Source organism: Adiantum capillus-veneris, chromosome 3, assembly GCF_014529385.1.
Source record: "Adiantum capillus-veneris isolate H3 chromosome 3, ASM1452938v2, whole genome shotgun sequence".
In the NCBI taxonomy this organism is placed as follows: domain Eukaryota; kingdom Viridiplantae; phylum Streptophyta; class Polypodiopsida; order Polypodiales; family Pteridaceae; genus Adiantum; species Adiantum capillus-veneris.
In genome coordinates, this window is record NC_140933.1 from 18,322,440 (window position 1) to 18,338,630 (window position 16,191).

General features: G+C 44.2%; 3 protein-coding genes across 4 annotated transcripts in view; 1 reads left to right on the forward strand and 2 right to left on the reverse strand.

Moving 5' to 3' along the window:
- The window catches only part of LOC147460553 (uncharacterized), an 83,955-nt gene that overhangs the window by 54,427 nt on the left and 13,337 nt on the right, over nucleotides 1-16,191 (forward strand). The gene's annotated exons all lie outside the window — the stretch shown is intronic.
- On the reverse strand, nucleotides 6,279-7,643 carry LOC147460554 (uncharacterized). Its single transcript, XM_086498893.1, has 2 exons — nucleotides 7,037-7,643; nucleotides 6,279-6,939 (listed from the first exon to the last, which is right to left on the reverse strand). The coding sequence occupies exons 1-2, from the start codon at nucleotides 7,079-7,081 to the stop codon at nucleotides 6,511-6,513; spliced, it is 474 nt and encodes a 157-aa protein (XP_086355019.1). The 5' UTR covers nucleotides 7,082-7,643; the 3' UTR covers nucleotides 6,279-6,510.
- On the reverse strand, nucleotides 8,018-9,226 carry LOC147460555 (uncharacterized). Its single transcript, XM_086509642.1, has one exon. It carries the CDS (start codon nucleotides 9,224-9,226, stop codon nucleotides 8,018-8,020), a length of 1,209 nt encoding a protein of 402 aa, XP_086365768.1.

The following is a 16,191-nucleotide window of genomic DNA, read 5'->3' on the forward strand; positions in this document are numbered from 1 at the left end:
AAAACGCTAGGGCTGAAAATGGTCTTGCTGTGGAGAATCTGCTAACGCTGGGAGTCTTCTGCTTCTTGCTGTCGCCAAGAATTTGCAATTGCAAAAACGCTGGCTGATCTGATGCAAAAACGCTAGGCCTTATGGTGAGAGAAAACGCCAGAGTTGTCGCTGGGGTTGGTCTTGCTGAGAAGCTGCCTGTTGAGCAAGGTGCTTCTGCTGTCTCTTCTGCCAAAAAGTGCTAGCTTTGGTTTGCTTATATATTATCTTAGCAAAATTAGCCTACCTACTTTCCAACAAAAGTCACTTAAAAATAATAAGTGAAAAATGTCAAAAATAGGTTTAATGCAGTGGAAAATTCCCCTGACGGATTCTTGGCGATGCTTGCTTGGAGGGAAAAACGCCACCAAAGGTTCTTGCTGAGAAGTTGCTTGTTGAGCAATGGTGCTCTTGCTACCTCTTCTGAATTAGTGCTAGTCTAGGTTTGCTTATATACAAACTTATTCAATTTGCCCTACCTACTTTCCAACAAAAGTCACTTAAAAATATAAGTGAAAAATGTCAAAAATAGGGAAAATAGGCTAAATGCACTGGAAAATTCCCCTGAAGGATTCTGATGGGAATGCTTATGATCATGCTGTGTGCAACCGGAGGATATGCATCTACTCCAAGTGTCTGGTCAGGCACGGTCTGCGAACAGACTCACAAAAGTGTCAGATCACCTTCTATTCTAGACTGACTTGACTGAACTGAACCCTGGTCATGCTGTAGCTTGTCCACGGACACGTAGGGTTGGATGTGTCATGTGACATCCCCTCCTTTTCAAAGTGAGGTATTAGTACCAAACTATATGGCATCAAGGGAGATCGCCAATAGCATCCGGAATCCTGGAAAGGACTCGTTGCCGGCCCACTCTGATGCGTGGGTCATGCGATACTTGAACTTCATAAAGGTGTGCAATGCTTGCTTCTTTGGGCCGCGCCGAAAGCGACACAAAGTCATCTTCAATGCTCCACTTCCTCTAGAGCTATGCGTCTACCTTCTTCAAAAATCTCCGAGGCTAAAAATTCCTGAAACCACTTTCAACACAAAAACATGAACATACCCATTCCATGTAAAGTGATTGGAAAAAATCTCGTCTTCCTAAAAGACTGTGCATGCAATGTAGATGAAACAAGAGACGAAGTGCCACACCGTTCATCAAACACATGCAAAACATGGAATCCAATCTCGTCTTTGTGATCTAAATCAATCAATTGTGGCAAATCACAATGGACATGCCGAGGCTTGATACTCAATTCTTCTTGTGCTCTTTCTACTACTGTGTCATGCCAAGGAAGAGACATAGAATGTGACTTCCTTGAATGCATACTTTTCAGCTTTTCATGAGAAATCCGCATACATCCGTGCTCATTCACGAGTGAATCGTGCTCAACGTACAATATGGCATACCTATGAAAAGGGATCACATATAGACGGTGACTAAAATACAGGAAACGATCACGAATGAAACACTTGAACAATGCGTGCTGACGAATCAGTCGAACACATAGTACTTCCTGTAAGGGTTCTTTGGACCTAGGCTCGAGAGCCAAGATCGGTTGGTCGTGTTTGATCAAATCTGCCGGGGGGGGGGGGGGGTTGCTGTGGACCTCGACTCGAAAGCCAAGATCGATTCTTCGTGATTGATCGACTCTGCAACGAGGTTAGCTTCGCTAGAAAAAACATCAACTAAACCATCATCCTTGTGAACAATCACGTCATCTTCATGCAAATCATCATGCTGGTGAGATATCACATCTTGATCATCATGCAAATCATCATGATGGTGAGAAATTAGATCTTGATCAACAATGATCATCATGCTTGTCATTCAAATCATCATGCAAATCCTGTGTATCATGCTTTGGAGAAGACGAGACCGAGAGTCTCCTTCTCCTGAATCCGTTCAATCTTCGCCTGCACATTAGAAATGAGCGATGGAGAATGAACAACTTGCTTTCCGAATGACAATGGGAGAGTTACTTTTGGCATTGAAAGTGAACGTATTTTCCGCCCAATCAATGAGAGGGCTATGCTCACGAAACCATCGAATGCCCATTATCATATCACATACTGAGAGAGGAGAGACTAAAAATTTTCTTCGGAAAGCAGCTTGTTGAATTGTAAACAACACATTAAGGCACTCCTTCGTGATGAGAGAGTCCATACCGGGCGCAAAGCGAGAGACCTCGAGGAGATTTCTCACTAACCTCTAGGCGGGCTCTCTCAACAAGAGAGGGACTGATCACATCATGCATACTGCCTGGGTCAAACAATATGACAAAACGCTACCCCGTTATATGACCATAACATTTAATGAGAGACTCATCAATGGGAGGGTCATGAGAAACTTGGGGCACACTCGTGTTGTCATTGATTGCTTTGACAGAGGAAGTGGGTTCTGTGGATTCTTTAGATTCATTAGAGTCAAGCTTAGGACATGTTCTTTTTATGTGGCCCTTAATGTGACAATGAAAACAATGACCTTCTGTAGAATAAGTGCTTTGCTCTTCCGACTTGATGTATCCTCCTAAAATTCCCTGTGCTACCTTTTCATATGGAGTGAGCTTAGGTTTAGCAATTGTGTTAGCTTTACCCTTAGGTTCACTTTGAGAGTTCTTTTCTGAGAGACTATTGGAAGATTGGTTAGAAGAGTTACCGTTCTTATCATTCTTACCGTTCTGAGGGTTCTGAGAAGTCTGAGAGGTACTTGTTGAAGTCTTGTTTTCCTTAGGCTTTCCCTTGTTGTGCTTCATCTCGTGTGCGAGAGCAATCGCTACCGCCTTGTTGAGATCGATTGGATCGAGCACCTCGACATCATACTTGATATACTCGTCCAATCCATAAAGGAAGGCCTCTTTGCGCTCATCATCCGACATGCGTAATTGGGTACCTAGCTGCAAAACACGATGAGAGAAAGACATAACTAGCATATCATTTTGCTTGAGAGCGTGCTAATCGTCCTTAAATCGTGTGAGGTACTGAGGTGGCATGAACTGCGCCTTGAGCTTGTCTTGGAAATCAGCCCAATTGAAGGAAAGAGTCGTGAATTCGTCGGCTTCCTCTAGGTGCGCGGCTAACTGTGCCTCTTGCCATGCGTGGTACCAATTTATGGCATCGCCGGCAAGGGTACATAGCTGCCGTCAAAACCTTGCTATTTCCTGTCTTCTTAGTTGTCGCATTATAATCATTAAATTGATGCAACCAATATTGAATAACCGTAGCATTCATCTTACCATCATACTTAACTGAAAGTCAACTTCCTTGTGCTACCTTTTCATATGGAGTGAGCTTAGGTTTAGCAATTGTGCTAGCTTTACCCTTAGGTTCACTTTGAAAGTTCTTTTCTGAGAGACTATTGGAAGATTGGTTAGAAGAGTTACCGTTCTTACCATTCTTACCGTTCTGAGGGTTCCGAGAAGTTTGAGAGGTACTTGTCGAAGTTTGTTTTCCTTAGGCTTTTCCTTGTTGTGCTTCATCTCGTGTGCGAGAGCAATCGCTACCGCCTTGTTGAGATCGATTGGATCGAGCACCTCGACATCATACTTGATATATTTGTCCAATCCATAAAGGAATGCCTCTTTGCGCTCATCATCCGACTTGCGTAATTGGGTACCTAGCTGCAAAACACGATTAGAGAAAGATATAACTGGCATATCATTTTGCTTGAGAGCGCGCCAATCGTCCTTCAATCGTGCGAGGTACTGAGGTGGCATAAACCGTGCCTTGAGCTTGTCTTGGAAATCAGCCTAATTGAAGGAAAGAGGCGTGAATTTGTCGGCTTCCTCTAGGTGCGCGGCTAATTGTGTCTCTTGCCATGCGTGGTACCAATTTATGGCATCACCGCCAAGGTACATAGCTGCCGTCAAAACCTCGCTATTTCCTGTCTTCTTAGTTGTCGCTTGCGGAGGTCCCTTTGAACCTCTCGATCGGCCTCGAAGGCCGCTCGTCTTGCTTCGGCTTCCAAGCGCATTTGTTCACGCTCATGCTCCATAGCCGCTTTTCTATCTGCTTTTCTTTCTTTTCGTGCATCGCGCTCGCGTTCCAAAGCAATGTGAGTCGCCTCTTGTTGTGCCATCATGTCCATCATCGATTTCACCAAAGCCTCCATAGGATTTGGTGCAATCCCTGGCGTAGATGACGAAGGGGGAGGGTCAGGAAAACCTCCATGGTGAGGAAATTCTTTTTCCCTACTTTCATGGCCATCACCTCCATGCGAAGTATCCATTCCGCTTCGGGTGATGAGCATACACTGTGATCTTTGGTTCTTAAGTTCACGAGGAACTTAGGGCTCTTGTGGGTGCCCTAAGAAAAGAAGTTCTGCTCTTTTCTGCGAGCGCACCCCTTGGCGGCCTTGCGCTCACACAAGGTTGCTTTTGTCCACCTCACGTCGATTGGCCGGCCGTTAAGTGCACGGTCCACTCTCAATGAGTGAAAAGAGGCACAAGGGGAGGCTAGACAAGCCTTCTTTCTTGGGTTTCCTGTCACTCTTCAAAGACACAATCAGGAATCGACACGCCCAAGAAGTCTTGGGTTCGTGCGACCGCAACAAGCAAAAAAAATTCTTGTGGTTCTTTCCTTGAGTGATGCAGAACATTGCCAAAGCTTTGATACCAATGTAAGGTGCAACGGAATGTGAATGTTGAACTTGATGAGCGGGCGGCGGTGTGTGCAAGTGAAAGAGCACGCGAGGAAGTGCAGTGTGTGTGCAGAGAGGGGAGGCGAAGAGCAGCAGGAGAGGAAGGGCTAGCAGAAGAAGAGGGAGAGAGAGAGAGCTCACGTTTTTGGGGAAAACTCAATAAGTGAGTTTTGGGTTTTCCCACTTTTATTATAAGCGACCTTTAAAAAATGTGTTCAGGTTCAATATGAACCTGGACAAAGTATAAAAATGTACAAAAAGGGGTTATTTAGGCCTTTAACCCAACAACCTCCCACTGAAAGGCATAAATGGCGCCTTTAAGCTACGTGACTCCCACCATCTCTATGCATAGATGATGTTGTGCTTTGGGTAAGCACTTAGTGAGAGCATCGGCTGGATTTTGTGATGTATGGACCTTAACCAATGTAATAAGGCCATCCTCAAGCACTTCTCGTATGAAGTGATACCGCACATCAATATGCTTTGTGTGTGCATGAAACATGGCGTTCTTTGCCAGACTATCACAACCAAGCATAGGTGCCTTGGCAGGCAAACCAAACTCACTGCATAGGCGTGCTAACCAAATAGCTTCTTTGGAGGCCTCAGTGGTTGAAATATATTCAGCCTCTGTCGTAGACAATGCAACAATCTTTTGCAATCTAGAACACCATGAAACAGCACCTCCCGCAAGAGTAAATACATAGCCACTTGTGGATTTTCGTGTATCCACATCACCAGCCATGTCAGAGTCACAAAATCCCTTCAACTCCATTGGTCCTTTACCATAGCAGAGGCATTTGCTTTTAGTCCCTTTCAAGTACCTCATAATGGACTTTACTGCATCCCAATGCAACCTGCCTGGATTAGCCATAAATCGGCTCACAACTCCCACTGCATGGGCTATGTCAGGCCTAGTAGCGACAATAGCATACATAAGTGAACCACAAGCTGAAGCATAAGGCACACTTTGCATGTCATTGGCTTCTTTTTTTGACTTGGGACAATCATCCTTGGAGATTTTAACATATGGCTGTAATGGCACACCAAGAGGCTTTGCTTCAGCCATGTTAAATCTGTCCAGCACCTTTTCAATGTACTTTTCTTGCGACAAATACAATAGGCACTTGTCTCTTTGCCGTGTAACACGCACTCCAAGGTGGAACCAAACGTAAAATACTGTACGTATTTGGTACGTAAGGTACGCAGTCCTGTATGGATTGAGGTTTAAGGTACGTAAAAATACGCACTATTGGTAAAAAACCCTTCAAAATTAGGAAAAACATTTGAAATTTCACAAAAGAAGCCCACAAATATATAAACTATCAATCTATATGGCTAAATGAAAAGGCCTACCTGCATTAAAATTTAAACATCAATCAAGTGACCTACCATGGTCCATATACGAACATGGGACACAATACCCGATTTATGGTCCATATACGAACATGGGACACAATACCCGATTTCAGTAATAGTTTGACAGACTCGATACCATAATCTCAAAAGCAACATAGCATTGTAAGGTAAGAGACAATGTACATCAATGATCATACAAGGGTGAAGATCCAAAGATTGACTAATGATGATTAAAATACTGCAAATACAAAACTCAACACTACAATCATCCCGGCATGAAAATGGCATATCAATCATGACCAATGAGAATGACATCATGACATAGCAATCATGACCAATGTCTGATGCCAACTACAAAAGCTCATAAACTAGCAAGGTGCAAATGCCAAAAGTTAAAACTAATACATAGCATGAATAATACTAGAAAAAACCCAATGGAGTCCTCAGTCAAGAGACTCAAGTCTCTCTCTCCCAAGACAACTAGCTTAGAACTCATCATCGGATGAAGATGAGCTCTCTGCAGAGGAGAGAATGTCTCCATGTGACAAGACATTGCCCTCGTCGTCGTACTCTGGCTCCACAACCATAGACACCTGTGGCTGCTCTGCAACATCCTCAAGATCCTCCTCCTTTGTGGCGTGAATGAGACGAACCGCCTCATTTGCACGTACTTGTGCTTTGCGGACAGGAAGCTTTCCTTTGCGAATGCTCTCACGTCGTGCAATATCTGGATCTGGAGCTCGCTCTTGGAGTGGAATGTTGTATGCCCGTGCTCGCGATCTGGTCACTCGTCGATCCGCACTCTCCAACTCTCTATGAAGTAGTCGAAGAATCTCCTCTTGCTCATCTCTCGTCTGCTGCTCAATGTTCTCTATAGTGGAATCAGGCGCCATCTTAACCTGCGTGGGATCTACCTGCTCATAGAAAAAACCGAACGTACGTTACAAAGAGTTCGATCATATCATCATAAGTAAAATCGACGAGTTAACAAAACCACATATTTAATATTACCTGCTTTGGTGTCCCCAAAGCATGGTAGGCTCGCACAAGCTTCATGTTGGCTCTACAGTAAACCAACCTCTCTAGTTGCGCAGTGCTTAGCCTATTGCGTATTTTGGTGTGGATCAATGAGTAGGCACTCTAGTTGCGCTCACAAGCACCCGCAGAGCAATCCTTCAATTGGGAAATTACAATGATTTAGGGTTTAGTATTTACCTGCAAAAGTGGCAATGGTTTAGGTTTCGTATTTACCTGCGAAAGTAGGCGTAATGCAAGATCCGTAAGCTTGGGAAGACCCTGTCTCCCATAGCTCTGCCACCAAGTCAAAGGAAACTTGGTGGCCTCTTGTCTCAGTGCCACAGGCCGCACAAAGGAAGGACCTAAGCTGTTGATGAAGCTCGTCATCTCAGCATCAATCTCCAGTTCTGTGTCCTCGTCATACCTCAACGAGATGTATGAATCGCGTAGTGCAAGCAAATCTCTATCATGGAATAGTTCTGGCTTTTTGTAGAGAGGATGGAGACATGCAGCCATTCCATGTATAGGACGGCTCATGAACGTCCACCGACTCTCCACAATAGCCAGTATGTCATCTCTTTTGCACACATCCATCAAAAAAGAAGCATCTCAGTGTAGCAGGTCCGAGCTATCTAAAAAAAAACAATTGCCAACAATTGTCAATGATGCAATCAAGGAAACATACCGCTGCTGAGACAAAGAAGGACACTCTCTAATGTGGCTCTTCATCTGCAAGAATAGATGGTAAACCAGCCCTAGTGTGGACCCCTCCATATCCGTGACACGCAGCAACACGTGAACAGGCTGCAAAGCCACTGTGAGAGACTGCACCTCTGTCCAAAAGCTCTCATCAAGAACACGCCTCTGGATGTACTTAGTGTTCTCCTGCTGGGAATTGTGCATGTCTCTCCATTTGGGATCCACCACTGTTTGCATCAGGGAATCCCTTAGCTTGAAGAGCCTATGGAGCACCAACTACATATAGGAAAACCTGGTTTTTGAAGGCCGTACCATATCCAACTGGCTGTGGCTCCTAAAGATGGCAAGTGCTTGGTGCTTCTTGCGGAAGAAAGTGGTGATCTTTGTTGCATCAGACACAATAGGCAGCACCCAAGGGAGTTTCCCTATCCCCTCCATGAGTAAATCAAGGCAATGTGTAGCACAGGGGGTCCAAACTATGGATGGAAACTCTGCTGAAATCAAGTCACCCATTGCTTTGCAATTTGATGCATTATCAGTGACAACCTGTACCACATTCTCTGCGCCAACGTCTCTAATGGCCTGCCGAATGTGCGTGTAAATGAACTGAACTGTGATATGTTCCCTTGCCTTCCTTGCATCCACGGCTCGCAAAAAATATGTGCCAAGGCAAGATGACACAAGAATGTTGATGATGTGTCGTCGACGTATGTCACTCCAACCATTTGAAATGATTGTGCACCCAAATTGTTTCCATCCTGCCTTCACTGGAACCAAAGCCCTGTCAATCAAAGCCTTTTGCTCATCAAGCATTGTCGTGCGCATTTTCTTGTACTCTAAGCCAGTCCATGTATCTGTGGGACCAACCTGAGCAATAGCCTTCACCATCCTTTTCCATTGGTCAGTCCTCAATACATTGAAGGAGATGTTGCACTCAATAAGAGTGCGAGCAATCTCCATCTCCGCCACCTTTTGTCGCTCCTTGATCCAAGATTGAGTATGCACACGCGAGGGCAAGGTGGTTTGCCTAGGCCCTGTGACATCCTCCGTATCATTAACATCCTCAGAAAACACATCCTCAACATCTTGCATGACACGAGCCCTCTTCCTGTTAGACTGAGCCTGTGCACTAGGTTCACTACTTCCCACCGTTTGATCTTGAGTGTCCGTCTCCCCAAGGTCTCCGAGAAGGGCATCTTGTGTAGATTGTTTTCCCATACCTTTGTTTACTCCTGCCATTGCTGGAAATTTTTCTGCAATCAGTTGATCTTTTACAGCAGGCGGCACCTTCTTGCATGCTCCACAATTGGCTGTACATCCTATTGCCGTCAAGTGTCTGACGACACGAGTGACCGTACTGGTCTTCTGCATCCCACAATACTTGCATTGCCAACGTCGTGTACCTGATCCGGATTGCCCTGGAGACTTCACAATCTCAATGACATTAGTGTGAATGTTCCAGAGGGGGTTGGCTTCGCGAGGCATGGTGTTTTCTTTGCAAGAAAGGCGCTCACAGACCTGCTCTGCACTTGCTCTGCAACTTTTACAGAAGCGCACACTCTCTGTAAAGAGCTTTACTGAAAAAATAAATCGCTACCCTATCGCTGCAACGGACGCCACACGCGCTGGCCAAATTTTTTTTTAAAAAATACTGCACCGTACGGATGCAATCCGTACGGTACGGATCCGTACTGTATGGACGTACCGTATGGATTGCATCTGTACGTACGTACGGTACTACCTTGACGCACTCCCAAGTATATGTTCAGCTGCCCCAAGGTCTTTCATTGAAAACGCAGATTTTAGCTGCCCTTTAAGAGCATCAACAGTGCTTCTTTTCTTTGCAGCTATCAACATATCGTCTACATAGAGCACAAGAATGATAGGGTTGCCATCCTCATCACGTTTGGTATACAAACAATGGTCTGCATGGCTTCTTTTGTAACCATGTTTAAGCATGAAGCGATCAAACTTCTTGTACCACTGTCTACATGATTGTTTCAGCCCATACAAGCTTCTATTGAGCATACATACCAAATGTTCCTTGCCAGGGATGACAAAACCCTCGGGTTGCTTCATGTAAAGCTCTTCTTCCACATCACCATGCAAGAAAGCGGTATGTACATCCATTTGGTCCATTTCCAAATCAAGAGCAGCCACAATGGCAAACAATACACGCAAAGTGGTCATCTTCACAACAGGAGAGAACACTTCCGGAAAGTCTATGCCCTTGGTTTGAACATATCCCTTTGCCACAAGCCTTGCCTTATACTTGGGTTTTGCATTAACAGTCTTGATTTTATACACCCATTTGTTAGGAATAGCCTTCCTTCCTTTGGGCAATTCAACCAAATCCCAAGTATGATTAGCATGCAAAGCTTTAATCTCTTCCTGCATAGCAAGCTCCCACTTGTCGCTGTGCTCACATGTCTTTGCCTCTTTATACGTAAGAGACTCTCCCTCATCTGTCAACATAATGTAATGCAAAGAGGGGTCATATCGACTCACAGGCCGTCTTTGACGAGTAGACCGCCTCACCCAATGATCCACATTATCCGGCAATGGGTTTACATCAGGTGGCACTACAAAATCATCAACAATGGGCTGCTGTACATCATTTTCAGCACCATTTTCAGCATTGTTTCTTGGCTGCAAATGCCCTTCAGGAGCTTCAATTTGCTGTCCAACATCATCTGGCTCAAACACCACTGGATCATCTACATTTTCAGCCATTTGTGGTGCATCTTGAGGGTCAAAAATAGGCCTAACATGTGGTTGGTCATGCTGAAATTTCACCCTTTTATGGTCATGCTTTGAGGCACAATTGCTTTGAAGCAGCCTTGCCTCATTAAAAACAACATCTCGGTTGCGTACAACCCTTTTGAGCTGAGGTAACCAAATCCGGTAGCCCATTTCGCCTTCTTCACCATATCCCATGAAGAGGCTTTTAATGGACTTCGCATCTAGTTTACTCCTCAACTCCGGTCTTACATGCACAAAAGCTTCGTAACCAAAAATGGGTAAGTGATCATATGAAGCAGGCTTGCCAGACCAAACCTCTTCAGGGATGTCACCTTTCAAAGACATGTGAGGGGATCGATTGCATATATGCACTGCAGTTTTCAAAGCTTCTCCCTAAAATCCATGAGAGATTAGCTGTGGACAGCATGCATCTCACCCTCTCACAAAGTGTCCTATTGAATCTTTCAACCACACCATTAGAAGAGGGGCTGTAGTAAGCTCCCTCTTAATGCCCAAATTTTCACAAAACTTGTTAAATTCAGCACTTGTGTACTCCCCCCCATTGTTTGTACGCAAGCATTTTAGCTTTCTACCAATTTGGGTGGTCACAAATGCATGAAATCTCTTAAACGCAGCAAAGGCTTCATCCTTAGACTTAAGCAAATAAACCCAAATTTTCCTAGAATGATCATCAACAAAGGAGACAAAATAACATGCACCACCCATAGACTTAGTAGGCATGCTACATACATCGGAATGTACAAGATCAAGCACACAAGATTTATGAGAGACACCAAAGTAATAAGAACGCTTTACTTGCTTGCCATATTGACATTCATTACAAAAGTCAAGCTTTGTGGCTTTTAGCATCAAGCTTGTTCAAAGTACAAAGCTTAGAAAGACCCTTTTGGCTCATATGGCCAAGCCTCTTGTGCCACAACTCCATGTGAGAGTTAATTTCAGCAAATGCAATAAACTTGCCCAACACGGCCTTTCCATGCATGCAATAAAGTGTCCCTTTCTTTGTGCCCTTTATAATCAGCCTTGAGCCTTTAGTCATTTTCCATGACCCTCTCTCAAACAAGATGCTGTAACCATGCATATCGATCTGACCAACAGAAAGCAGACTCTTCTTGATTCCTGGCATATATCGAACATCATGCAAGACAAGCTCATTTGTGCCATCTATGGAGAGATGCATAGTGCCAATACCCTCAATGGAACATGCATGATTGTTTCCAAGGTATACATGGCCACGCTTGCCTGCATTAAAAGTAGAGAAACACTCCTTGATAGGAGTCACATGAAATGAAGCACCGGAATCAACAATCCAAGTCTGGGACAATGCATCATTGACAGTCAACAAAGCATCAATAAGATCACTCTTGGTGATCTTCATGTCCTGTGAATGAACATTTAGAGAGGCATCAAAGTCATAAGCATCATCATCTGACAAAGTGGCACACAAGATGTCCTCTACATCTGACAGCTCCTCAATCACGACACTAGAAGCCACATTGGCCTTGTCTTTGTCCTTTGAGCTATCCTGTGCATCTGTCTTGACTTCCTTCTTCTCTTTCTATCAATGTCACATCACCCTTGCCTTTGCTTGCATTTCCCCGTTCTTTACTCTTACTCTTACTCCTTTGTGCATAAGCATTCTTCTTTTCTGTCCTGCCTCTAACCATGTTGGCAAAGCTGCCTCCCTCTCCACTTGCTTTCTTCCTGATTTCTTCATTCAAGATAGAACCCCTAACACCATCAAAGGTCAAATTGGGGTTATTGGACAACGAAACCACCAAAGTTTCCCATGACTCAAGTAAGGTCATAAGCAAGAAGATAGCTTTCAGCTTATCATCAAAAGAGGGTAAGCCAGAATCCTGTAACTGCGACAAAGTACCTGCGAACAGTGACAAGTGCTCTGCCGCGCTCTTGGACTCATCTAGTTGCATGCCAACAAGCTTTCGCATCAAGTGCACCTGGTTGACAGGCGGCGTATTTTCATACATTCCCTTTAACTTCTCCCACACATCAAAAGCAGTCGTGAGACCTTTTACATCAATGACGGTCTCATCTGTCATGGCCATTTTAATGTATGTAACGGCCTTCCTGTTCATGCTAACCCATGCTTCATCCGTCGTATGCTATGGCTTCACCTGTTCAAGTGCCTTTTTGTAATCCTTAAGAAATAGGATTCCTTGAATCCTGTCTTTCCAAAGATCAAAACCTGTACCATCGAACCTCCTAATCTCGAAGAGGTTCTTCATATCCGAAGAAGACGAGGCCATAGTTGCACGAAATAAGAGGAATAATACGTTGATTTTTTGGGCAAAATGCGCAAAAAATCGGAGTATAGCCTCACAAAGATGTGCACTACAACTCCAAATGGTCACAGGGGCAATTTGGGGCGAAATAGGTCGATTTGGGCATAAAATTCAATTTTTGAAATTTATGCGCAGGAAATTTCAGCGAGCGTATTTGTGCTTGAAAACAAAAAATTTAGTTGTTTTTAGCTTCAGAAGACATACATAAGGCTAATACACAGTCTTTAGAAGCATGTAAGCACAAAAGCCCCAAATTGTAGCATCAAAATTGCATGAAATTGAGCCACAAATGGTCAATTTGCACTTTCCCAAATGGTAATCGCACCATAAAAACACTTGCAAAAACCTGCGTAAATCTGAAATTTGCTTAAAACACCTGTTTTAGGGCTTGTTTTTCGGCAATTTCAGGGTTTTCGGATAGCGGGGACTTAGCAAAAGTATTTCCACACCTTAATACATCATTTGCAAAACCTGTATTTTCGCTGTCATAACCTGTAATTTCCTGTTTTTTGACCTAATTTCAGTCTGTTTTAGGTCAATTTGGGTTGCCGGGAGCTCTCTAGTGTTCGAGGACGAGTCCTTTGGCAACGAAATTGCAAAATCTCGCGAGAAAGTTGACCTTCTTGGCTGAAATTCAACGTTTGCAGGTTTGTGGGCAAACCCTAATCGAGCTCTGATACCAGTTGATGAGCGCGCGGTAGTGTGTGCAAGTGAAAGAGCACGCGAGGAAGTGCAGTGTGTGTGCAGAGAGGGGAGGCGAAGAGCAGTAGGAGAGGAAGCGCTAGCAGAAGAAGAGGGAGAGTGAGAGAGAGAGCTCACGTTTTTGGGGAAAACTCAATAAGTGAGTTTTGGGTTTTTCCACTTTTATTATAAGTGACCTTTAAAAAATGTGTCCAGGTTCAATATGATATTGAACCTGGACAAAGTATAAAAATGTACAAAAAAGTGGTTATTTAGGCCTTTAACCCAACAGAACTTTGCTCAAGATGAGTGCTCCGAACTGTGCTCAAGAGTTCCTTTACTTACGGAAGGGAGAGCCTTCCGTTCCTTTAGTGAGAGTGTGCAATAGACACAAACAAAGTGAATGGACACTGTGAATGGAAGTGCATGAGACTGAGAGATAGAGAGAGAAGAATACGACACCAGAATTTTGTCAAACCCTCCTCCGAAGGTCCCACTCTCTAGGGCGAGAGAGGTCTACTTATGATTGCACAAATCTCTACAATGCTTGGACTCGACGACGATGAAGACGACGACGAGACGGGTGAAATCTGAAAACGCTAAGGCTAAAATCTGCAAATTTTGTAGCTGCTGAATTTCTGACTGTATGTCGATGACGATGTCGACGACGACGGTACGACGACGATGGACTGAAAACCCTGATGCTGAAATCTGCGTTTTCCGGGCTGAATCTCCAAACTGCGCGGGATCTGACCGTCCGGCGAGGAACTGTTGCAGGAAGGTGAGATTTGCGAGGTTCGGGACTTCTTCTGCGGGTTCTAAATGGTGAAAACTGAAAACGCTGATGCTTCTGGGGATTCCGTCGCGAAGGTCTGCTAAAACGCTGAAGTGTCTTGCAGATGCAAAAACGCTAGGGCTGAAAATGGTCTTGCTGTGGAGAATTTGCTAACGCTGGGAGTCTTCTGCTTCTTGCTCTAGCCAAGAATCTGCAATTGCAAAACGCTAGCTGATTTGATGCAAAAACGCTAGGCCTTCTGGTGAGAGAAAACGCCAGAGTTGTCGCGGGGGTTGGTCTTGCTGAGAAGTTGCCTGTTGAGCAAGGTGCTCCTGCTTCCTCTTCTGCCAGAAAGTGCTAGCGTTGGTTTGCTTATATATTATCTTAGCAAAATTGCCCTACCTACTTTCCAACAAAAGTCACTTAAAGATAATAAGTGAAAAATGTCAAAAATAGGTTTAATGCAACCGGAGTATATGCATCTACTCTAAGTGTCTGGTCATGCACGGTCTGCGAACAGACTCACAAAAGTGCCAGATCACTTCCTATTCTAGACTGACTTGACTGAACTGAACCCTGGTCATGCTGTAGCTTGTCCATGGACAGACACGGTTGGATGTGTCACGTGACAAGAATCAGCTGGTAGATTAGAGAATTCCCCAGACCCAGGATAAGATAAACAGATTAGTATATGAGAGATTTCGACACTACTTTTGCGAAGGTTCACGAGGCTCTTGAGAAGTTTCAAGCACAGCATAAGAAGGCAGCTGATAGACATCGACGCGACTTGTAGTTGAAGGAAGATGATTGGGTGCTCTTACGATTTGAGAAGGCACGCCTAAGGAAACAGAAGGGAAAGGAGCGACTGCACAAGAGGCGTGTCACTCCGCTCCTTTGTCACAGGTAACCAGGTTACCCAGATGGAATAAAGTCACTTATTTTCTCTTGGATTTCAAGGATACTGATGGGTTGATAGTATTCTGCTGGATGACTTTATGAAAGAAGTACTTCGACATGGGAATTCTCAAAATGAATTTGACTTTTGTGTGCTCTCTCATGTGACTGTGTTTGGGTGCAAATTTGAAAGACAAAATGCAGCATTTCGGTCTTGAGAGTCTCTGGATATGCTAGCAATAAAAATTATTCAATCCGACATTAGTGAGATACAGTGTGGATCTAGATGCGATTGCTAAACACGTTGCCAAGAGATCACGGTCTGAGATCTCGATGGATTTTATGCGATTTGATTTGAATGTGACGTGGATATTCAGTGATTGTCGTCTTTGTGCAAGTGTTGGATTTGTGTTGTCTAGCATGTAAGTATTGAGAGTCGGTGTCTACTGAATCGGTTTATGGCTTATGTCTGATTTTTGCAGGTGTAATCGAGGACGATTACAATTCTTTCAAGAGGGGGGTATGTCACAAAGTGATGACGTGGCACAACTACCAAGACATCGGATAAAAATGATTTTCAAAGTTATTCTAACTTATGCTTTCTTTCCGACGGGGCCCAAGGGGACACAATGTCACTAAAATATGCCAAAAGATTAAATTGCGTGGAGTGCTAACATGGACAACTGTACGGAAATTCCGTGTTTTGCGCTAGTTGTGCTACGTGGCAGACTGTACGGATTTCCGCGATTCATGCTGGCGCAGATGCTTTTGGATCTAGCGCTTTTGAACTGAATGCTTTTGGGGCTCTTCTTTTGGGCATCCATTGTAAGATTAAAAGAGCCCTTGGAGCCTCACTCTGCAGAGCATCTGAACGCAGAGTCGGAGAGTAGAGGTCCCTTGGGAGTTGTACTATGCAATGATTAATGATAAAGAAATACTTAAAGGGGCGGTAGACTTTGGGGCCAATGCCTTTGGGCACAGAACTCCGCCGGACCGTGTCGACTCTCTCTCTCTCTCTTTATTGAAGTTTAGTG

Bases quoted from the DNA above. Each gene is read 5' to 3' on its own strand.
- LOC147460555 (XM_086509642.1), bottom strand. From the start codon at position 9,226: ATGCCTCGCGAAGCCAACCCCCTCTGGAACATTCACACTAATGTCATT.
- LOC147460554 (XM_086498893.1), bottom strand. From the start codon at position 7,081: ATGAAGCTTGTGCGAGCCTACCATGCTTTGGGGACACCAAAGCAG. The intron at 6,940-7,036 runs GTAATATTAAAT...TTCTATGAGCAG, and splicing joins CTTTGGGGACACCAAAGCAG to GTAGATCCCACGCAGGTTAA.